Source organism: Saccopteryx leptura, chromosome 4 (genome assembly GCF_036850995.1).
Source record: "Saccopteryx leptura isolate mSacLep1 chromosome 4, mSacLep1_pri_phased_curated, whole genome shotgun sequence".
NCBI classification, from domain to species: Eukaryota; Metazoa; Chordata; class Mammalia; order Chiroptera; family Emballonuridae; genus Saccopteryx; species Saccopteryx leptura.
In genome coordinates, this window is record NC_089506.1 from 130,618,323 (window position 1) to 130,643,884 (window position 25,562).

General features: G+C 37.0%; 1 protein-coding gene across 2 annotated transcripts in view; it reads left to right on the forward strand.

Annotated features, from left to right (window-relative positions):
* Positions 1-25,562, forward strand: part of AP3B1 (adaptor related protein complex 3 subunit beta 1) — a 315,994-nt gene that overhangs the window by 61,896 nt on the left and 228,536 nt on the right. For both annotated transcript variants that reach the window (XM_066381706.1, XM_066381707.1), the window contains exons 4-6: positions 9,375-9,470; positions 10,519-10,679; positions 15,524-15,590. In XM_066381706.1, coding sequence (XP_066237803.1) covers positions 9,375-9,470; positions 10,519-10,679; positions 15,524-15,590 — 324 coding nt within the window. The remainder of the gene's footprint in view (positions 1-9,374; positions 9,471-10,518; positions 10,680-15,523; positions 15,591-25,562) is intronic.

Genomic DNA, 25,562 nt, shown 5'->3' on the forward strand with positions numbered 1-25,562 from the left:
GCCACAGAGCCATCCCCAGCGCCCGGGCCATGTTTGCTCCAATGGAGCCTTGGCTGCGGGAGGGGAAGAGAGAGACAGAGAGGAAAGCGCGGCGGAGGGGTGGAGAAGCAAATGGGCGCTTCTCCTGTGTGCCCTGGCCGGGAATCGAACCCGGGTCCTCCGCACGCTAGGCCGACGCTCTACCGCTGAGCCAACCGGCCAGGGCCTAATTTTACTTTTTGATTCTGTGTCTTTCTCTTGTCATATCATATTGAGTACAGCCTGCCCTAAATATTGGATAGAAGTGATGAGAGTGGTCATCCTCGCCTTGTTTCTGATGTAGGAAGCATTGAGTCTTTTAGCGCTGAATGTGATGATAGCTATAGGCAGATGTCTAATCATATGTTGAAGAAATTCTAAGATTGATGAAAGTTTTTATAATGAGCAAGGTTTGAATTTTGTTAGTGCTTTTTCTATAACTATTAAAATTATCGTGATTTTTCTTCATTCTCGTCATAGGGTAAGTGACAGGAATTGATTCTTAGTTACTGTGCCTTTTTATTCCTGGGATAAATCTCTCATGGCTCTGGTGTATTAACCTTTTAATATATATATTGTTAGAATTGATCTGCTAACTTTTGTTAAGGAGGTTAGCATCTATACATTATTGAAGAATTTTTTCTTGTAGGGCTTTGGTTTTGATACCAAGATAGTCAGGTTAATACTGGCTTTATTAATGAGTTGGGACGTGTTTTTCCTTTGTTGTCTGAAAGAGGATGTGTAGAATTTGTATTACTTTATTCTGTCTGGTTATTTTATTGTTTCCATATAGTTATCTGAGCATGGGAGTTTAACTTATGGGAAGTTTTTTTTATTTTTATTTTAATGTGAGAGGAGGAAAGATAGTGATACAGACTCCCACATGTGCCCCAACTGGGATCCACCTGGCAGCTGCTGTCTAGGACTGATGCTTGGACAATGGAACTATCCTCAGCTCCCACAGCCACGCCTGAACCAGTGGAGCCACTGGCTGCGGCAGAGGAAGAGGGAGAAAAAGGGGAAAGGGAGGGGGAGAAAAGCAGATAGTTGACTCTCCTGTATGCCCTGACCAGGAATTGAACCTGGGATGTCCATATGCCGGACCGATGCTCTATCCAGGGCCAGGAAGGTTTTTAATTACGAATTCAAATTGTTTACTTGGTATAGGCCTGTGTGGGAAACGGTTAACTCAGCTGACTTGGGATGTGCAAACCCTATACATCCCCCAAAATGTAGGTTTTCATGACTGACCGTTAGCAGACTCTGGCAAACTGAGCTCTTCTACTGTTCTGTCCGATGTGTATTTTACTCACTGGGGATCTTGGGCCATGGTATACTAGTTTGTCCAATCATTTATACTAAACATGGTTTATGGTAAACATTTGCTTTCCTTCTATGGTCAGGAGCTTCAGTTTCTAATATAATACATACTGATGACAGTGTACATAGTCCAGGCATACAATCTACATGACTGCTCCCTAATAAGAAGCCTGGACTGTCTGTCTCAGTCAAGGTCTGCTGATTGGCAGCTCTTTGTACATGTGGTTACACATTGTTGCTGAAAGGAATTACACAGGTCTTCTGTGACTCCACTGGCAGGAGGAATCTGGGAAGTTAGTGCCTGGTTTCTTCCGGACTTTTTTTTATCCCATATGCCTTTTACTTTTGCCAATTTTGCTTTTGCTGTCACGAACCATAACCCTGAGTATAACAACTTTTGGGGCCCTTGAGTTCTTCTAGTGAATCATCAAGCCTTAAGATGGTCTTGTTAGATCTCCAGCTCAGGACTATGCAATTTTCGATTTCTTCTTGAATCTGTGTTGATAATTTGTTATTCAAGAAATTTATCCATTTCATCTAGGTTGTCAATTTATTGTCATGAAGTTATTAACATTCTTTTAGTATTCTTTTTTTAATCTTATTTTTATTAATTTTAATGCAGTGACATTGATTAATCAAAGTACATATGTTCTGAGAAAACATCTCCAGACTATTTTGACATTTGATTATGTTGTATACCCCTCACTCAAAGTCAAATTGTCCTCCGTCACCTTCTATTTGGTTTTCTTTCTGCCCCTCTCCTAACCCCACCCCCTCTCTCTCCTTCCTTGCCCCCTCCCCACCCCCCCACTCTTTTAGTATTCTTTTAATGTCTGTAGCTTCCTCAGTGGTGTTTCCTCTTTAAGTCCTGTTATTGGTAATTTCAGTTTTCTTTTTTTTTTTATTAATTGAGAAAGAAAGAGAGAGAGAGAGAGAGAGGAGACTAAGAAGAAGAAGGGAGAGGGATGAGAAGCATCAACTCATAGTTGCTGCGTCTTAGTTGTTAATGACTGCTTTCCTCAGATGAACTTTGATCAGGGGGCTCTAGCCAAGCCAGTGGCCCCTTGCTCAAGCCAGCGATCCTGGTCTCAAGCCAGAGACCTTTGGGCTCGAGCCAGTGACCATGGGGTCATGTCTATGATCCCACACTCAAGCTAAGCTGGTAAGCCCGCGCTCAAGCCAGATGAGCCCACGCTCAAGACAGTGTCCTTGGGGTTTCAAGCCTGGGTTCTCAGTGTCTCAGGCTGATGCTCTATCTACTGTTCCACCACCTGGTGAGACGATTTTCTTTTTTTCTTGATTGATTTGGAGGCTTATCAATTTTATTGATCTTTAGAAAACAGCATTTGGTTTTATCACCTTTTTTGTTTTTTATGTCATTGGGGTTTTTTTTTGCTATATTATTGATTTATATTTATCTTTTATATTTCATCTATTTAATTTGGATTTTATTTTTTCTAATATTTTGATTTAGGAACTCAAATTAAATCTCTTTGTTAATATAAGCCGTTATTACTATGTAGCCTTACTTGGTTTTTCCTATTAGCATTGCCTTACTTGGTTTTTCCAAATTTTAATTTGATTATTTTCATTGTCATTCAGTTAAAAATCTTTTACTTACTTTATGATTTTCTTTGACTCATAGATTGTTTAGAAGTATGTTGTTTAACTTCCAGAGATTGAGAGGGGGAGGATTAATTATCTGTTATTGCTTTGTGATAGAATTCCATTTTAGTCTATGAGGACAAGGTAACAGAGAGGTTAACTTATCTGACCAGGTCACACAACTAGTGTGTGGGATAGTAAGAGTCCAAAGCCAAGTAGATTGGCTCCTGAGCCAGTCTTAGACCATTCCTGCTTTTAGAGCTATCTTTTCTGTGTGCTAGTCATTGTTCACTCAGAGCTGTTTTGTTCGTTCCTTTCAGATAGTTATAATAGAACTTTTCTGTTTATTCATTGTTTTCCTTTAAAATTAAATTCTGTTATGCTGCCTAATGTTTTGCTAAAAAATGTCACTATAAACATAATTACTGGTCTATTTGTTTGAGTTGTTTTGTTCTTGAAATACCTTGTTAGTTTTCTGAAACACGCTTAATCTTCTCATGTTGTGGGAAAACTGACATAAGTTTTTTAAAATTTCTGTTCAGAGAATTGATTGATGTTTTATTGCTATAAGTACGAAATTTCATTTTTACAAGTACATGCTGCCTTAGGCACACAGTTGAGCCATACGTCATCTGCCATACGATGTCAAATGATACCAAAAGTAACCTAGTAAGCAGGTAGTGGTTATAGTACAAAAATAATCAAAGGTTTAGTCAATAGCTCATGAAGTTTGATGTACTAGTATTGATAAACTAATTAAACAGATCTGCCTGTGTTTTTCCAGTCTACTGGGGCTCTGCTATGATTAGCTTTACAGCCAGGAGTGTTGTAACACTGAATGAAAGTAACTGATCAGAAAATGGTGTAGTCACGGAGCTTTAAGTACTCCCATTTCTGGTCACAGAATGGTTTCAGGGAAAGTAGGTTTTCTCTGCACACCTGCAGCCTGTCAGTGCATAGGCCTCTTGTGGTCAATATTGATTGATTCTCATAACAGAACTAGAACAAATTTAGTGTTTTGCAACCTTCTGTGATTTAATATTGTCATGCTTTTTGCTATAACATTATGTCCCAAAAATCCTTCTGTAATAGTGAGTAATTATTGCATTGCAATACCTACTAGCCCAGCTGTGGTTCTGAATGTTTCAGTGTTGCCAATATAAATTTCTGGGTATATTCTGGAGTTTATAATTCAGCTTTAAAAGTTGGCAGTACCAGTTACTTGGTAAATTAAAGTTGGTACTAAGAAATCTCAAGAGGATGAGGGAATGGATGGACTCTAACTCATTCTTCTTTTAAAACTTTCCAGAAAACTGTACACTGAGATCTGAATATAATTAATAAGGAGAAAGAATATTCTAAATGATTTTTTTAAGTCCTGCAAGTTAAAGAATTTTAAAGGCAATCTTTGTAATACTTATCATTTTCTTCTCGTTGTAAGTTGGTATCCTTCTAGACATCTGAATAGGTTAATTATAACCATTGGTGATAACTTAGATCCTAGATGTAGCAATCTAATGAAAAATGTCTTAATTTTTTTTAGTGTACCATTGGGCTGTGATGTTTCATTCAGCTGGTAATTATTGAGCTCTTACTATATGCCAGACACTTGGATAAGTACTAGAAATAAACAGACGAATAAGGAATGACTTCTGTACTAAATAACCTCATGTTAATTTCAAACTCGATTTGAGAAATCTTTTACTTTTAAATACATCTTGTTTATTGATTTAATATATTGAAATTGCTATAGATCAGTCAACCAGCAAATGTTAATTGTTTTTTGGCACTGTTGTAGTCTTAGGAACTTTAAAATCTGGTTGGGGAGAAAATCATCTACACCTCAGACAATTACATGAGTGCTTCCTAAACTATAATTTAAGAATTTAAAAAATTTATATTTCCATTAAAAAAATTCTAAAACATTAGGTATATATTTTTTGCCATATAATATTTATATGCACATAATTTTGGAATCCATTTATAATTTTGTATAAGATCATTGGTTCCAAGTGATCATTTAAATCAGGGATAGTCAGGCCCTGGCCGGTTGGCTCAGCGGTAGAGCGTCGGCCTGGCGTGCGGGGGACCCGGGTTCGATTCCCGGCCAGGGCACACAGGAGAAGCGCCCATTTGCTTTTCCACCCCCTCCCTCCTTCCTCTTTGTCTCTCTCTTCCCCTCCCGCAGCCAAGGCTCCATTGGAGCAAAGATGGCCTGGGCGCTGGGGATGGCTCCTTGGCCTCTGCCCTAGGCGCTAGAGTGGCTCTGGTCGCGGCAGAGCGATCCCCGGAGGGGCAGAGCATCGCCCCCTGGTTGGCAGAGCGTCACCCCTGGAGGGCGTGCGGGGTGGATCCTGGTCGGGCGCATGCAGGAGTCTGTCTGACTGTCTCTCCCTGTTTCCAGCTTCAGAAAAATACAAAAAAAAAAAAAAAGGTAAATCAGGGATAGTCAGCCTTTTTATACCTACCACCCACTTTTGTATCTGTTAGTAGTAAATTTTCTAACCGCCCACTGGTTCCATAGTCATGGTGATTTATAAAGTAGGGAAGTAACTTTACTTTATAAAATTTATAAAGCAGATAATATAAAAAAAAAATTTAAAGCATATAATAATAATTACTTACCAAGTACTTTATGTTGGATTTTTGCTAAGTTTGGCAGAATAAATCTTTATAAAACAACTTACTATAGTTAAATCTATCTTTTTATTTATACTTTGGTTGCTCTGCTACCGCCCACCATGAAAGCTGGAACGCCCACTAGTGAGTGGTAGGGACCAGGTTGACTACCACTGAAGGATCATAAAAAGAAAGAGTTTATGGACTTTCAGGGGCCTAAGTGGGTTGATATCATATGTACATGTGAGATTACCTGGGTGAGATTGCCATTCATCAGTTGGCACTTAGAGGTGTGGTATATTTGGATTGAGTTTGTTCTTGATTGGTTAATACTCAGAAGCAAGGGGTTGTCACAGATTGGTTGATTTGCAAAAGTTTGTTCATTTAGCTGAGTTTTTGGTTGACCTATATAGGACAGGTTTACAATAATTTTGGTGGCTTTATTTTGCCAACACTACAGAAAACACTATCTTCCTAGGTATCCTAAAAATATTTTCAGTTTGAGGTTATTTTTTATAATAAAAATTTTAAATTAGTTTTATAAACAGAGAAAATACTGTTATTTTATGCTGGAGGACATCTGGAAAGATGAGATTCATTCCTAAAGTTAAAGTATCTTGTTTTGTCTGAACACAATTAATATTTATATTAAAACTTAAATAATACAGAAAAATGTAAAGGTCACTGGTTAATACCAGAGCCCAGAAAGAGTTCCTATTAACATTTTACCATTAGATAGATTTCTCAACTTTTATACTTACCTGGTTTGAATCCTGGTCCTTCATTTAACAGATATGCTATCTTGATCAAGTTACTTAACTTCTCTGTGCTTCAGTTTCTTACCTGTAAAGTAGGAATAATAAGACCTGTTCATTGAGTAGTAAATAAAAAATGAAGTATAATTTAGGTAACACATATTTGATATTACTAACATATTATATCCATTCTAAGACATTTGTTTTCTACACTGCTCACAAAAATTAGGGGATATTTCAAAATGAGTATGAAGCGATAAAAAAAAGAAACATTTGAATTTTTTTATTAAACAAGAACATCAGAAAAGCAAACAACAAGTCAAAGAAAGTTGTTTGATTAGGCAAATGAAATGCAAAACCAACTTTTGTTTCATTGGTGAATCTGCACTGTTCCCTGATCCCCTAATTTTTGCGAACAGTGTCTTTTGTTTCTGCAGTTGGGGCTTACCATAACCATTGATGGTGACTTAGAATTGGCAGGGTTTTTTTTATTTTTGTTGTTCCTTTCTTTGTGGTTCATAATATAATGGAACACCTGGTCTATCTTAGCCTGATAAATACAGTGTATGTGTACCTGTTTTTTATTAATGCAGAAGTGAGATTATACAATGCACACAATTTTGTGCCTTTAACTTTTTTACAAGGACGTATTTTTAATATGTATAGATTTACTTAATTCTGTGTAGTGTTATGGATGTACTGCATTTATTTTGTTCTTTACCTATTACTGGATATTTTATTGTTTAATTTTTGTTTTTTTGAGATTTTGATTAGTGAAGGTTGAGGAAATGTAGAGTGTTAACCTGAATGAAGAGTAAGACAAAAAGTGCAAGATAATTTTGGGGACAGTTTCTGTTTGTCTAGAAGGAATTTTGGGGCAATTTTGAACTGTATTGAGTACTAAGTTAAGGATTATGGATACTGTTTTTAAGATTTTGTGGATTTTTTTTTACTGACGAGTAATTGGAAAAGAATTTTTTAAAAAAATTATAGACTTTTAGAAAGAGAGGAGGGGAAAGAAGAGGGGGAGAAGAGAGAGGAATATAAATCTCTTCTTGCATGTGCCCTTGATCAAACCTGCAACCTTCACATATCAGGATGATGCTCCAACCAACTGAGCCATTTGGTAAGTGCTGGAAATGAATTTTTTGTTGCTTTCACCAATGACCCTGTGATATAGTATAATAGAATGGATTGATATCAACTAAAAATGGTGTGTTTAGCATTTTTATTGATAATGATGATGTAGAAAGTATGCTCATTAAATTTTCAGTTGTGCTCATGAAATTGTAAAGAGCAGAAAAATAGGCCAGATTACAAATTAAGGTCTAAAATTATTTTAGGGTGCTGTGATGGGTTGAATTCAAGTTGTTGAACATGTCTATAGGTAAATGTAAGATTTAGAAGAAAATAAAAATAAAAACTTCAGGAGAATTATTCAAGTATGGCTCGATTTAGTCATTAGTACATTTAGAAAAGGTGTATTGTAATATTTAAGAATCAGTTGTATCACACATAGGAAGCACCTTATCTGGAACAAAGTCTTAACTAGTTTGTTTTTCTTAACTTTCATTTGTAGTTTAGAACACCGTACCAAAAGAAATATAGACAAGTGGGAGTGAATTCAGAAGGGACCAAAGGATGATGAGGGAACTCAGAACTATGCCGTATCAAGGGAAATTGAAGTGCAAGGAAAGGGAGGCCACAGAGGTTTTCTTTTAAAATAGTCCAACTTGGTTAGTAGGATATAAATTGTGGCCCAGTATTGCACTGATTGTCTTTCTCAGAATCAATTCCAGCTAGTCCTAGCAACTTCCACTCATTTCCTATGCTCTCTGAACATTCTATAAACTTTTAGGTATGCATTGTACTGACATGCAAGGAAATTTATCAGGAAGTGGTATCTGAAGATATTTGGCACAGGAGATACAGGCTGTGAACAGTGCCAGAGGAGGCAATTCATGAATTTTAACTCAAATTCTAATTTTCATTTAATTTTTCTGTTTATCATAATTTTATTTAAATAGTGATTAAATTACCTTTAAAAAGTTTCCTGAAGACACATCGGCATTTGGAATTCTTGTCAAACATTATTTTTACTGAGCTGAAGATATCATGTAATGTATATTGGACTGTGAATACTACATAGAAACAGATTTGGAACTTCAGCACCTATTGACAAATGAGGAAGCATAACCTATCTTGCCATACAATATAATTAGTAGGCAGAACCCAAGTTCTTTGTATCCCTCATTTTGAAAATACTTTTGTAGTTTTATTTTTATTTCAATATTCTTGTATAAGTTTTGTTCAGGGACTTTTATTTCCCCTCCGGAGGAAAGACACTTTGATAGGATGTTACTACTATGGACCAGATTACTAAAATTCTGCCTTCACAAGCTTCTGCTGTTTCCATTCATTATCCTACATTGGGGGGGGGGGGGCGGGCAAAAGTAGGTTTACAATAATATGTGAAACACAGAATTTATTCTTGTATTATTATTTAATTATTGTATTAATTTCTATACAGTGCTTTTTTTTTTTCTTCTTTTCTGAGTGAGAGGAGGGGAAATAGAGAGCCAGACTTCCGCATGTACCTGGACCAAGATCTACCCGTCAACCCCAGTCTAAGGTCGATGCTGTGCCCATCCGGGGCCATACCCACAACTGAGCTAGAGGCTGAGGCTCCACGAAGCCATCCTCAGTACCTGAGTGGATGGGCGCAAACCAGTCGAGCCATGGCTATGGGAGGGAAAGAGAGAGAAGGGAAGGAGTAGGGGTGGAGAAGCAGATGGTCTCTTCTCCTGTGTGTCCTGACCAGGAATTGAATGCAAGACATCCACATGCTGGGCTGATGGTCTACCACTGAGCCAACCAGCCAGGGCTCCTCAATAACTGTAAACCTACTTTTGCCCCACCCTGTATTCTCTTTATTAACAATTTAAGCTATGATCAGGCTAGTTACTCACTTCAGGAAAATTAAAGATGGATTTTTGTATAGAAAATATTGAATTTTTAATTTTTACTCTGGCTAAGATTGATTTTTTTTTTAAACAGATCAAGAAGTTAGTATATGTTTACCTGGTTCGATATGCTGAAGAACAGCAAGATCTGGCACTCTTGTCCATAAGTACTTTTCAGCGAGCTCTGAAGGTAAATAATAATGTAAGCAAGGAAATAGCTACAATAGTTCCGCACAGTTGAAGGCATGTCATTAAAGAAGTGAAGCAATAATTCACTGGATGGCACAGTACTGATTTGAAAGCATTAAAAGCCCCCTCACAATACTTATTCATTGGCCTAGAAAACAGTTTATACAGTCAGCTGGACCTTGCCCTGTGTGTTTCCGTTTGTTTGTGTTCCTTTATGTTTAGTATAATCATTATCATGCATCAAAGAACTCTTCATCATTATACCAACTAGTTGTTGAAAGTGTACAAAGAGGGATATGACTTTTTCAAAGATAAAATTTATGACCTACATCATTTTATTATTATGAAACTCAGAAAAACCAAGCATATTTAGTAGTAAATGATCAATAAAAATTATTACCATTACTTTTCTTTTTTTTTTTTTTTTTTTTTTTTTTTTTTTTTTTTCATTTTTCTGAAGCTGGAAACAGGGAGAGACAGTCAGACAGACTCCCGCATGCGCCCGACCGGGATCCACCCGGCACGCCCACCATGGGGCGACGCTCTGCCCACCAGGGGGCGATGCTCTGCCCATCCTGGGCGTCGCCATGTTGCGACCAGAGCCACTCTAGCGCCTGAGGCAGCGGCCACAGAGCCATCCCCAGCGCCCGGGCCATGTTTGCTCCAATGGAGCCTTGGCTGCGGGAGGGGAAGAGAGAGACAGAGAGGAAAGCGCGGCGGAGGGGTGGAGAAGCAAATGGGCGCTTCTCCTGTGTGCCCTGGCCGGGAATCGAACCCGGGTCCTCCGCACGCTAGGCCGACGCTCTACCGCTGAGCCAACCGGCCAGGGCCTACTTTTCTTATTAAAAACATTATTCAGAGAAATAACGTTTTACACATCTTTTTTTTTTAACCCATTTCCATGTACTGGTTGTTTATTTTAAACTAAGTAGCTTTCCCTCCTGCTGTTGTTACATTGTACCCTATAAGCACCTGTTAAGTGTGTCATAAAGATACCTTTGAAATAATGTTAACTTGAAATTTGATGAATATTTTTGCATAATTTTTAGGACCCAAATCAACTAATTCGTGCAAGTGCGTTGAGAGTTCTGTCAAGTATTAGAGTGCCAATTATTGTCCCTATTATGATGCTCGCTATTAAGGAAGCTTCTGCTGATTTATCACCATATGTTAGGAAGAATGCAGCCCATGCAATACAAAAATTGTACAGGTAGGTGTTTTGTTAATAATACCAAAGATCTCTAATGTTATGTGGAATGTTATAGCCAATGAGGCTTATTTTAATAACTCTTGTAGCTAGTCTGTTCTTAGACTAAGTAAACTCGGATATTGTGCCCCCACTCCTCCACCACAAATGTTCTCTAGACATCTTTGTTTTGGTTATAGAGATCCTACACAGGTTTTTACTTGTGAGCCTATTAAGGCCTGAAATAATTTATAGATTTTATAACTTAAGATTAATCAGAATTTAAATTCTTGTTTATATGGTCTGCCTCTCATGTACATAATCACATATATTATTAGAAAGTTAATATCTTTTTTCTGTTTATTGTAGGGTAGGGTTGTATGTTATTCTCTCAACTCACCTTGTTTCCCTCCCTCCATCTTTGGTCCTGCTGTCTCTTTCCTTGTCTGATTATCTAGAGCTATTTTAGTAAATAATTTTTTAAATACTGATTTTAAAATCTGCTACCATCCCATATTTATATAATACTTATTAAAATATCATACATTTCTTGATCTTTGTGGTAAACATATTGCCTAAATAAAAATATACTGCTCACAAAAATTAGGGAATATTTTATCGCTTCATATTCATTTTGAAATATCCCCTAATTTTTGTGAGCAGTATATTATCTGCAATAATTTGATATTATGTTCTGTTACCATTAGTTCCACAAGCTTTTTATCAAGATTATTTTGCTTTCTGGTGCTACGTTATATTTGTAAAGTGTATGAAAACAGTAGAGGATGTATTATCACATATTTGAGGAAAAAAATCAAATATGCCAAATAATTAAAGACAATCTATAATTGAGTAAGGTATTAACATATAAAATACTGTATCTGTACATGCATAGGCACACTAACAGTGACTTAAATAGGTTAGGGCTCAGATTATCATATGGAGTTTCATAATGTAAACATTTAAGGAAATGACATTGTTGGAAAAGACTTCCTGGAGAAGGGAGACTGGAAATGATATCTGAAAGAATTAAAAGGTTTCAGATAATCATAATAGTTACTAATAAATGTATATAATGTTTGTAAAAAATAAAAACTAGTTTCCTTAGGTTAACAGTGAAAGCTGTATCATGCGCCTCACTCATTATCTTTTCTGTTATAAACTTGCAGAATAAAATCGAAGCTCACTGGGATGGTTTAGAAGTTCATCACTGGGCTCCTTTTTACCTCTCCAGCTTCAGCTCTCACTCTTCTTGCCTTGAATTACAATTTAGTAGCTCACTAGTCCTGTTAGTCCTCTGCATAAAATATTTTTACCTCATTACTATCTCTTTTTCCTCCTTTAGTCTCTACCTAGAAAATTTCCTCCTTTCTCCAACTTTAAACTCAATTATTTAATATTCCTCTGAGATGTCATTTCCTGTAAGAAATCTTCCTCAACTCTCCTGCCTCCATTGGTGCCCTTCCTCTTTACTTACATAATCTCATAGATGTATCTGTTATATGGTGTGATTATGTTTGGGAGTGTCTTTACTAACCTCTGTTTGTTTATCTTTGTATACCTATTGTTTAGCTTCTCAGTAAATGAACAACAATAGAATTCCATGCTAGGAAGAAATATATTGTTGTCAATATTTCATTGATTAGAGCTGCTATTAAGATGCATTTCTCAAGTCTGTACATGTGTAAGTCTGCTTATATTTCTTGGTTTTAGATGGTGGGTTTTATAACACTGGGGAACAATTTTTTTTTCATTTTTCTGTTGCATGAGGTTTTAGAACTGTTTCTATATATTTCTGCATCGCTGATTCCAAATCTGAAATTCGTTTTTTGATGCATCCTCTAGTTTTTATGCAATTTTAATTTCTTTTTGTTACGTTTAACAGCATGCATTGGGTTTTTTTTTGTTTTTTTTTGGTATTTTTCTGAAGTTGGAAATGGGTAGGCAGTCAGACAGACTCCTGCATGCGCCCGACCGGAATCCACCTGGCATGCCCACCAGCGGGCGATGCTCTGCCCATCTGGGGCGTTGCTCTGTTGCAACCAGAGCCATTCTAGTGCCTGAGGCAGAGGCCATGGAGCCATCCTCAGCGCTGGGCCAACTTTGCTCCAATGGAGCCTTGGCTGCGGGAGGGAAAGAGAGAGACAGAGAGGAAGGAGATGGGGAGGGGTGGAGAAGCAGATGGGCGCTTCTCCTGTGTGCCCTGGCCGGGAATCAAACCCGGGACTCCTGCATGCCTGTCCACCGCTCTACCACTGACCCATCCAGCCAGGGCACATGCATTGGTTTTTAAAGTGGAGTTAAAGGGCAATGACTCTGGGATGGAACATAACCACAAGGCAATTAACATCACTTTTACATAATTGTAGTTGTTTTTAAATGTAAAAAATTTTTATCTGATAAAAACAGCCTCTTATTTTGTTTTAAGATTGAATCATGGCTTCTTCAAGTAGGCATAAATGTAAGAATAGTCCTGACATCTTCTGTTATATATGTGGCACACACTTCAACGTCAAAGGCGCAATATTTCATCATTGTGACACGTGCATATATTGCCTATTTTCAAGTTCCCCTTGGCGATCAAGACAAGAATTGGGCTCCTCATATTGTGTGTCATAATTGTGAGGAAATGCTTCATGACTGGACAACAGGAAAATGCAAAGGAATGCCTTTTGGTATTCCCATGATTTGGCGTGAACTTAAGGACCACAGCAGTGACTGTTATTTCTGTCTGATCCATACAAAGGGCATTGGCAAGAAAAAACGGCATATGATCTCATGTCCTAATATTTCTTCAGCAATACGACCTATCCCACACTGAGACACTGCTGGTTCCAGTTTTCAATGGTTTTATTTCTTCTAAGGATGAAGAAAGTGAACATGGTGATAAAGTGTATTTTGATAAGATGCATGAGAAAATGGTTGTAGAATTTGAAGGGTCTTCTTCTGATGCCAAGCAATCATTAACCCCTCAGCAGTTTAGCTAACCCCAATTGAATGACTTAGTAAGAATGACATAAAAATTTTCATTGACTTTCTGAAGTATGAGGAGCATAACTGGATTATTTGTGTGGATCTTAAAATGGTAAATTTCCTGCTAGGACAACAGAGAGGTACATGAAGTATCCTTGTTTTCTGTGTTTGTGGGACAGCCAAGCTTGGGAGAAGCACTGGACACAGAAGGAGTGCCCAACATGTGAGGCTCTGGAAGTAGAGATGCAAAATATTGTGAATGAACTTGTAGTTCTTGGCTTAATGAAGCAGTTTGTTCAGGCTTTGAATAGAGAAAGTGAATGCTTTCAACATTATTTCTGCTTTTCCTGCCTGGTCTTTTGAGAAGATAGAAGTAGGTGTATTCGATGGACCTCAAATTCGAACCCTCATACATGATGAAGAATTTGCCAAGAAGATGAATAAGGAGGAGAAAGCAGCATGGCAGTCTTTTGTGGCAGTTACAAAGAACTTCCTTGGCAACAAAAAAGCAGAAAACTGAACTTCTGGTTCAAAGGATGCTGTTATCTTTCCGTGACATTGGATGTAACATGAGCGTTAAGATTCACTTCCTGAACAGTTACCTTGATAGTTACCTGAAAATTTTGTAGCTGTTAATGATGAGCAGACTACTGCTGGAGCATCAAATGAGATTGTCCTCAACAAGTACACAAACTCAAGAGCTACAAACGCACATTTTTGCCTGATTTGAATTTAAATAAGTTTTGTGCAAATTTTATGATTAAAATAAGTGTTTTAATATGTTCTATTTTGAAATTGTAGACAAATTCTGATGCAATCATATCTTTTAGTGTATTAGTGTCTTTACTGTATTATATAATTATATTTTCATAAAGATGATGCCCAAGAAGACATTCTACTTCATTATGTTAAACTGAATGTTGAAAATTTTACAATAAAATGAAAGCCTAGGCCCTGGCCGGTTGGCTCAGTGGTAGAGCGTCGGCCTGGTGTGCAGAAGTCCCGGGTTCGATTCCCGGCCAGGGCACACAGGAGAAGCTCCCATCTGCTTCTCCACCCCTCCCCCTCTCCTTCCTCTCTGTCTTTCTCTTCCCCTCCCACAGCTGAGGCTCCATTGGAGCAAAGATGGCCCGGGCGCTGGGGATGGCTCCTTGGCCTCTGCCCCAGGCGCTAGAGTGGCTCTGGTCGCGACAGAGCGACGCCCCGGAGGGGCAGAGCATCGCCCCCTGGTGGGCGTGCCGGGTGGATCCGGGTCGGGCGCATGCGGGAGTCTGTCTGACTGTCTCTCCCGGTTTCTAGCTTCAGAAAAATACAAAAGAAAAAAAAAAAAAAAAGAAAGCCTAAAATCTTGAATTGCAAAAAAACTGTAGCTTACAGAGAAAAACTAATGTCAGATTTGAGATCAGCACACTCGAATTAGGTAAGAACAAGTGTATTTGTGAATGCAACAAAAATTTTGTTCCCCAGTGTCAGTGAACTAGAATGATACAAAATTCTTACTTGGAAATTCTTTGTGTTTGTTTTTGACAATTATGTCTTCATAGTAGAAAATGATTGTTATCCTGTTAGTTCACTCATCAATTAGAAAAAGAATTTGTGGTTTACTTTCTTAATGTTTATTTATTTTGAAAGTGAACTTGTTTATTAAATATGCACTTTCTTAATGGTGTTGGTATCTGAGTTTAATATGAGCAACTTCAGAAAGAATAGAAAATATTTGGGAGAAAAAACATTCCATTTTACATTAAATTTGTTTTCTGCTTTTTTCTATCATTATATGATTCTTGCTTTCCCATCCCTCTAAAAATTTCTTAAAGTTTTTGAAATGATTAGTTTCATTTAAAGTTAGAAATAAAGTAAGAAAATGAATGTATATTGTTATTTTTATGTTTTAGCCTTGATCCAGAGCAGAAGGAAATGTTAATTGAAGTAATTGAAAAGCTTCTGAAGGATAAAAGCACAGTAAGTAGTATATTTTTATGTCAAGGTAAAATTGTTGACATTTTCATATACATATGACTTATTGGCTAGTAAGAAAGATCTTTTAGAAATGTCTTCTCTTCTCTTTCTTTCTTCTCGGCTCCCATTCTTTGTATGTAGTGATAATGTGATCTAGGAATAGTGAGGATCCATGAGTTTTTTGAGCAGACTTCTGGAGGAGCTGGTTTAAGGGTTTCTTTGATGGAAGCTTCTTCACCCACCTATATGGCTCAGTTATTTAGGTAGATGCCAGCTCATCTTAGGATGATATCACCAAGGAGCATGTATACCTGTATATAGCAGCTATCCAAATATAGTAGCCACTAGCCCCATATAGCTATTATTGAAAGATGCAGCATACAGTTTATTGGAGAGAATGTTCAATGTGCACTTCAGAGGAATATGTATTATGCTGTTGTTGGGTGGAGTATTGTATATACCCGTTAGGTTTAATTAATTTATAGTGTTGTTCAGGTATTCTGTTTCTTTATTTGATCTTCTCCCTGGGGGTTTGATCCATTTTTGAAAGCAAGAGTATTGAAGTCTACTACTATTGTTGTATAGCTGTGTATTTCTCCTTTAATTCTGCCAGTATTTATTTTATATATTTAGGAGCTCTGATATTTGGTGCATATATATTTATAATTGTTTTATCTTCCTTTTGTCATTATAAAATGTTCATTTATCTCTATTTTGTTCATTATAAGTATAACCGCTTAAGGTTTTTTGTGGTAGCTGTTTACATGATACATTGTTTTCCTTGCATTTACTGTCAACCTGTTGATATTTTTGAATCTAATGTGTGTCTTTTGCAGACAGCACATAGTTGGAATTTTTTTGTGTTTGTTACAGTTTTCTTTTTTGTTTTTACTTTATTAAAATTTATTTATATTTTTTTATTAATTGTGTTTATATAGATTCTAGTGTTGCCCTGAATGCATTTCCCCTTTCCCTTATTCCCCTCAACATCTCCCTTACTCCCCTCTCAACAGTGCCCTCCCCCCTTCACTTCAGGTTTATCCCATCCTATCATCCCCTTTCCCTCTGTCCTCTTTTCCATGCATTTACTGTCAACTGTTGATATTTTTGAATCTAATGTGTGTCTCCTGCATACAGCATATAATTGCATTTTTTTGTGTTTGTTACAGTTTTTATTAGAAATATATACACAATGTGTATGCAAAGCCTTAAATGTTCAAGTTAATATGTTAAAATATTAGTAGTGATTATTTTAGTGTTTGGATTTTGTTTTTTAATCCAGTTTTGAAATATGTGCCTTTTGGTTAGATTATTTAATCCTTTAATGAGTTTTTCACTACATAATTTTAAAAATACTGTATTATACAGGATGGGGCAAAACTAGGTTTACAATTGTTCATATGGGAAATAATATAATAGTGTTGTTCAGGTATTCTGTTTCTTTATTTGATCTTCTCCCTGGGGGTTTGATCCATTTTTGAAAGCAAGAGTATTGAAGTCTACTACTATTGTTGTATAGCTGTGTATTTCTCCTTTAATTCTGCCAGTATTTATTTTATATATTTAGGAGCTTTATATATTAATAAATAATAATATAAGAATAAATTGCATTTCACATACTCACAATTGTAAACCTGCTTTTGTCCCATGCTGTACATGAGATTATAATTGGAATTTTATTTATAAGCTATCCAGCAATTTAAAAAAAATCTATAATGTAGGCTTGACCAGGCGGTGGCGCAGGGGATAGTGTCGGACTGGGATGCGGAGGACCCAGGTTCAAGACCCCGAGGTTACCAGCTTTAGTGCAGGCTCATCTGGTTTGAGCAAAAGCTCACCAGCTTGGGCCCAAGGTCGCTGGCTTGAGCAATGGATTACTCGGTCTGCTGCAGCCCGACGGTCAAGGCACATATGAGAAAGCAATCAATGAACAACTAAGGTGTTGCAATGAAAAACTAATAATTGATGCTTCTCATCTTTCTTTCTTCCTGTTCATCCCTATATCACTCGCTCTGACTCTCTGTCTCTGAAAAAAACCCACTATAATGTAGCAGATATTTCTTCTATAATCTTTGGTATAATGTAGAAAGTAAGCAAATATAGTTTTGCATGGCATATATTTCTCTGCTTCCAGGACCCAGATATGCAATCAATATTAATTGATATTCTGGTTATCTTGAGTTCAGTAATAGTAAAAAAAATTTAGTTTCTTTTATGTGCAAGGCATTTCTAAGTACTGTGTAAAATATAGTAAGATATACAAGATAACAGATCTTTTATTTTAATGTAATTTACCTTGATTTCTGCTACATTATATACTAAATGAAATTTGTGGCATAGCCTAGGAATGAAATCTCCATGTATAATTTGCTCAGATCTTTCCAAACAAGATACATCACATTTAAACACTACATACTTTGGAATTAGACAGAATTGGATTTGTGCCTGAACTTCTGCCACTTAGTAGCCATGTATTTAGACATTATAATATAGTTTCAATTTCCAAATTTGTAGGAATTTTAATATATAGTATATAAAGGTTTTGTGTTGAATGAGTTGTTGGATATAAAACCCTCAGCACAGTGCCTGACACCACTGAATAGGGGTTAAGAAATATTTCAAATAAGAAGTAAATACTCAGAAAAAGAATGTAAAGGATGGTTTCTTTGTTAATTTGGAATGTGTATACTTGACTTCTGACCATTTATTTCTAAAATACAGTAGAAGAAACATTGACTACTTGTTCAAAGTAGGTATTTAATATTTGCTAAATGATTATGGAATTTATTCCTTATATTCTTTGTGGTAGAAATTAGGTGTTTACTTTTTTTTAATGTTTTGCTTCACAAAGGTAGAAGAGGTATATCTTTTGGGGACTTTAATGGTCTATCAGTATGTGGCACTCTTTTTTTTTCCTAAAGTATTATATAGTATATATTTATGTTTTGAAAATTAGGAATACACATATTTATTTTCCTATCTCTATTAAACAGCAATAGTTTATACTCTAGTTCCAGTGTAGCAACAGCACAGAGTTTCTTTTAACTTCTCTACCTTTAGTGTTCTTTCTCCAACATTAAGGAATGTGGCTCCAATTATCCACTATCTGTTTAGTTATTTGCTTTGTTCCAGAATGCAGAAGTGTTGTTTCAGAATTGCTAACATGTACCTCTTTGGAGAGTAGTAAGATGGAGACAACTGAGTTAAGTATTAATATAGAGTTGCATCTTATCACTTTAATGCTAGCTATTATAAATTGAAATTACTTTATCATTATATCATTGAACTTGTTATATTGTTCTATAAGAAAGTTGTTGATTTGCTGTATGGTAATTTTATATACTGCTGTACTGATTTTTTTATTTTTTTTATTTTTATTTTTTTCATTTTTCTGAAGCTGGAAACAGGGAGAGACAGACAGACTCCCGCATGCGCCCGACCGGGATCCACCCGGCACGCCCACCATGGGGCGATGCTCTGCCCATCCTGGGCATCGCCATGTTGCGACCAGAGCCATTCTAGCGCCTGAGGCAGAGGCCACAGAGCCATCCCCAGCGCCCGGGCCATCTTTGCTCCAATGGAGCCTTGGCTGCAGGAGGGGAAGAGAGAGACAGAGAGGAAAGCGCGGCGGAGGGGTGGAGAAGAAAATGGGCGCTTCTCCTGTGTGCCCTGGCCTGGAATCGAACCCAGGTCCTCCTCATGCTAGGCTGATGCTCTCCTGCTGAGTCAACCGGCCAGGGCAATTTTTTTATTTTTTTATTTAGTTTTGTTCTTCATTCTTAGTGGTTTATTCTAGAAAATGAATTATATCATCTGCAAATAAAAGTTATTGTACTTCCCTTTTTCTAATTCCTACGACTAATTTTTCTTGTTCAGTTATATTGGCTTATACTTTTAGAACAGTGTTTAATAGTAGTACAGAAGAAGGTGGGCATCATTAAGTAACATGCTGACCCTGAAGGTTTTCTGTTTCTCTTTGATATATAATAGTTTGACATGGTGTCTCAGGGTTACATGCAGTGGGTCAGATTTTTTTCTGCTACCCAGTGAGCCTTTTAAAAATGTAGATTCAGAACTTATAGTATGTCTGAGAAATGGTGGTTTTTTTAAAATATTGTAGTTTTGAATTATTAATTCTGGGCCCTGGCCGGTTGGCTCAGCGGTAGAGCGTCGGCCTAGCGTGCGGAGGACCCGGGTTCGATTCCCGGCCAGGGCACACAGGAGAAGCGCCCATTTGCTTCTCCACCCCTCCGCCGCGCTTTCCTCTCTGTCTCTCTCTTCCCCTCCCGCAGCCAAGGCTCCATTGGAGCAAAGATGGCCCGGGCGCTGGGGATGGCTCCTTGGCCTCTGCCTCAGGCGCTAGAGTGGCTCTGGTCGCAATATGGCGACGCCCAGGATGGGCAGAGCATCGCCCCTGGTGGGCGTGCCGGGTGGATCCCGGTCGGGCGCATGCGGGAGTCTGTCTGACTGTCTCTCCCCGTTTCCAGCTTCAGAAATGAAAAAGAAAAAAAAAAAAAAAAAAAAAAAAGAATTATTAATTCTGTTCAGTTGTTACTGAAGAGGAGTTTCAATTTTATGTAACTTGGATCATTTTGCTTTTCTTATATATTTTTAAAATTTTTTGTTGATTTGAGACAGAAAGAGGGAAACAAACATCAGCTTGCTGTTTCACTTATTTATATATTCATTGGTTGATTCTTGTTTGCGTCCTGACTGGAGATTGAACCCACAACTTTGGCATATTGGGAAGATTCTCTGATCAATTGAGCTACCTGGCCAGGGTCTCCCTGCCTTATATTTCAACCACTCTAAACTATGTTATTTCTTTCTTTACCTTGTTTTCATTCCCTTGGTTCTTTTTTCTACTTTTTTTTTAATATACCATATTAAGTTTTCATTCAACAATTTTTTTCAAGGGTGCCTCCAATTTAATCATCATATCTGATTTTTTTCTGTTTCTTGTTTTCCTCAACTTCTGTTTTATTTCTTCCTGATGTTTTTTGTTCATTTCTGTTCACTGTTTTTGAATCTCTGATTCATGTTCATTTTTCTGATCTTTGAGGGTGCTTCTTTGAGGATGCTTAATTCATTTTGGAATGTTGTATTTCAGTTTTCTTTTTCTACACTATTGGTTATTTTGTTGGTGATTTTCATCAGTTGAATTGTTTTGATTTTCTTTTTTTTCATGTCCATTGTAATATTTAAAAATATTTTAATAGACTTTACTGAGGTGACACTCGTTACCAAAATTACATAAGTTTTAGGTGCACAATTCTAAAACACGTATTTTGTACACTGTATTGTGTGCTTACCACCCAAAGTCAAATACTTGTCCATCACCATTTATCCCTCCTATACCTCAAATTGTTGTGATTTTCATTTTCTGTTTTCAGTACTTACAGATTACTTGCCTTTTTACATTTTTTTGTATAGGGTTGGTGGTTTGAGTATGAGGTACTTTGCCAGATTCCTAGTTCAAGAGTGCCCTTTCTGTCAGAATAGCAATGTATGTTTTTTTTAATTAGGTAGTTTTGTTTTTGCAATATCCATGGTAAGGGGGGATGTATGTCTTAAGATTATTTTGATTATTGTTTTTAGTTGTGGGATCCTAAATTTTTTGTCTTATTTTTCTTTCTGCCACTTTACTGTTCTAAAGTGCTCCTCTTCATCCACCTCTTTTAGAGCCCTTTTCTCCTTGAAACTTTCCAAGATATCCTCATTGAACTCCACTCCCCCTTCCCCCAGTGAATTCCTTCCTCATAGTCTGCTCTGATCTATAAGGAATCTTTCACAGTATTTTCACACTTAAAAGTCCTATTTCTCCTTCTGTTGTTGATTTTGGTTACCTCTTATGTCCACCACCAACTCTCGTCTGCTTTTTCTTGGCAGTTTCTTCAGATTCTCATAGAGGTCTATGTGAAAATTTGTGAAAGATAACTCTCTGGGACTGAGAACTGATTTTTCTAGTTACATATAATTTGAAGTTTGGAGATTCTCTGTGTTTTAGTTATGCCTAGGACATACATTAGGAGATTCAGATTTACCCAGGTACCAATAGTATTTAAATTAGTTTTGTTTTGAGAATGTTTTCTGGTATTTCTTTTTCTTTGTATGATTATAATCTATTATAGAAAGATTAAAAATATTCTGATCTCTATATATTGATACATATTTATGGATCTTATTATTACTTTTTGCTTGTTGCATGTAATACTTTATTGAAGGAAGACAGCTATATTTTTTTCTCTACTTCAAATTAATAATGTCAGCATTGGCATTTAAAATCAGTAAGAATTCCATATTATTTTTGTTTAAAAATTTGCCTGACCTGTGGTGGCGCAGTGGATAAAGCGTCGACCTGGAAATGCTGAGGTCGCCGGTTCGAAACCCTGGGCTTGCCTGGTCAAGGCACATATGGGAGTTGATGCTTCCAGCTCCTCTCCCCCTGTCTCTCTCTCCTCTCTCTCCCCCTCTCTCTCCTCTCTAAAATGAATAAATAAAATAAAATAAAAAAATAAAACTGTTAAAAAAAATTTTTTTTCGATGACTTAGTGGATGACGTCAGAGTAATGGTGGCATGAGAGATACCCCGGATCTCTCTCCTTGAAATTTTAGCAAATTGAACAATTATAATGCAGAGAAACAAATGCAGCTGGGCTCGCAGGTGTGCCTGAAAGATCCATGCACCAATTGGTCTCAAGGTGTTTTTTTGTTAGAGTTTTTTTGGTTAGAGTTCCTAAAAAATTCCCAGTTGAATGAACCAGGTCTAATTTATTTTCACATTTTGAAAAGGAATGTGTTTCCAGCAGGAGCTTCTTGTGATTGTTGTCATGATGACATTGCTGCTATTGATGAATATAAATTTGAATGGTGTTAATCTATTTAAAAATTTTCTTCATTTAACCTCTGTTGATTTGAGAAATACCTCCTGTTGCTTTTTTTAGCCTAAAGGAAGATTTTCTTACAGTTGAGATCTCAAAGAAAACTAGTTTTATCTATTACATTTTAAGGAAAGGTGAAATATAAACATATTAAAATATAATAGAATGCCTTTTCCCTTTTATTAGAGAAAGACTAGTGCTTCCCTAAAAATAAATCACTTTGGATTTTGGATTATAGTTATGGTAATATAACTCCTTATGTTTAGCATTTTAATGTTACTTAAGTAACTGTTGTCTGAATATATCTGTAAAATTTAAGAGCTATAATAGAAATCTCAGAACTATTGTCAATGAAATGAAAAGGGAATATTTTATCTACATTTTACCATCCCAATCAATTATTACAAGTTTTCTTTTTTTTTTTTGTATTTTTCTGAAGCCGGAAACTGGGAGAGACAGTCAGACAGACTCCTGCATGCGCCCCGGCACGCCCACCAGGGGCGATGCTCTGCCCACCAGGGGGCGATGCTCTGCCCCTTGGGGGCGTCGCTCTGCTGCGACCAGAGCCACTCTAGCGCCTGGGGCAGAGGCCAAGGAGCCATCCTCAGCGCCCGGGCCATCTTTGCTCCAATGGAGCCTTGGCTGCGGGAGGGGAAGAGAGAGACAGAGAGGAAGGAGGGGTTGAGGGTGGAGAAGCAAATGGGCGCTTCTCTTGTGTGCCCTGGCTGGGAATCGAATCCGGGTCCCCCGCACGCCAGGCCGACGCTCTACCGCTGAGCCAACCGGCCAGGGCTATTACAAGTTTTCTTTATATAATTTATTTTATATTCCTAGATTTACCATTATATCTTATTTTCTCTGTTTAACATATTCTGAATACTTCTTTACTCCAAACTTTTCTAATGTTCAGTTATTGATTTATTTCTTAAATTTGGAACACTTTTTCTTTTTTAATGTAGAAATCCATATTTGAGCAATTTAAGCGTAACAGTGGACAGTGTCTTTTTTACTTAGAACACCTTAAAAGCAAGCCAGTATTTATTTATTTTTAGTTTACTTTTGTTTTTTGTTTTTTTTTTCATTTTTCTGAAGCTGGAAACAGGGAGAGACAGTCAGACAGACTCCCGCATGCGCCCGACCGGGATCCACCCGGCACGCCCACCATGGGGCGAGGCTCTGCCCACCAGGGGGCGATGCTCTGCCCATCCTGGGTGTCGCCATGTTGCGACCAGAGCCACTCTAGCGCCTGAGGCAGAGGCCACAGAGCCATCCCCAGCGCCCAGGCCATTTTTGCTCCAATGGAGCCTTGGCTGCGGGAGGGGAAGAGAGAGACAGAGAGGAAAGCGCGGCGGAGGGGTGGAGAAGCAAATGGGCGCTTCTCCTGTGTGCTCTGGCCTGGAATCGAACCCGGGTCCTCCGCACGCTAGGCCGACGCTCTACCGCTGAGCCAACCGGCCAGGGCCTTTAGTTTACTTTTAAAGAAATCCTTTTGATGTCATTTAACTTTCTCATAGAAAACAGTCTCTAAGGAAAACAAATTTGGTCTATGACTACGAAAAACCGAGTTGTTTGTTTCTATTTTTTCATGAGAAATTTTTCTCTCAATTTAGCTGCAATTTGATGGTTAATGAATATATTGGTAGTTCATAACTAAGCTGTTGAGTAAGACCATTGTATAAGTTACTGATTTAATGTTGTTGAAAGCCTCAGTGTTGTGGGCAAAAAACCACTTCTGAGTTTGTGCAGATGTTTTGTTGTGACAGATCTATTATCCAGCTATTAGAAGATAAATGGCTGATCTTTCCCATTTTCCATGCCTCAAGAAAATTGAAATAAGAAGGGGAATATCATTTGGGCTGTATGATTAGGGCAGTTTGGATGGCCATTAATTTAAGAGAAGAAAATCTTGGCAGCATTGGCCAACTTATACCATATTATCAATCAAACCTTGATGCACTTCTTGTGATGACCCAGCACTCTCAGGTTTTTGCAACGTTAATTAGAATTCATGACAAAATAGATGCAAGGAAACATTTTGTACCCTTCATAATTTTATAGAAAATTTATTGTTATTAGTGGAACCATTTGCTTAGTGTGATTTTTTTCATTACCAGCTTGTCAACTAGCATAGATAATCTGGAGAAAATATGAACTCCGTAGATGGGCTGTCACTTTTGTTGATGGTTCATGTAGTTTACCTTGGAGCACAGCTAATGGTTGAAGTTCATAGCAACAGCACAGAAAAACTTGGCAACCAAGGGAAGATAAATGAACCATTATATTGCTTTAATATAAAAAATACATAAATGGAAAACTGCATTTGAATTTGATGAGCTCATTGCTAGCTTTGTTGGAGTGATTTATTTTTCTCCTTATATGAAAAGCTACTGTTGACACAGTAAGATGGAAAGTAACTATCTTTTTTTGGGAAACTGATATGTTCGGTTTTAAAATCTGAGTAGATAATTTCACTTTAATTCTGGGGATTTTATAGAATATTGAACATTTAACAGACTAAAATGATCAATTCCTTTGGTAGTGTTTTAGCCTAGGGTAAGTTTGTTGACACCAACGAAATATTTGAAACAGCTTGTTTTAGTTTGTGAAGGTACTTTTTTCCACATTCTTCCTATTTATTTGTTTCCTTAATCTTTATTTGTACTTAGGTAATTATTAATATTTTTTCATGTTCTCATGTTCTTTGTTAGTACTTAAGAATTATTTTGTATCATAACTCTTGGTTTAATAAATTTAATACCATGTGGTAACTAATTTTTTTTTAATTGTTGGGTATCAGTTAAACAGTTTGAAATAATCTCTAGGCTTAGGCAAAATAAGGATTTTACATAATATTTCTTAAATTTAAATTTTTTGGAATTACTGTTTTAGTTCCATGTATTATTTTATTCTAAGTAGTATTTATTTTTGTACTTGAACACCTGGATTGATATATAAAATGTATATAAGTATAGTTATATTTCATAATTACTGTTATTCTATGGTTTGATGCCATAACTTAATTGTTCTAAGAGATTTTTATATGATACTAATTCTGTGCTTTTGAAATATGATTATCACAATATAATTTTTAAAC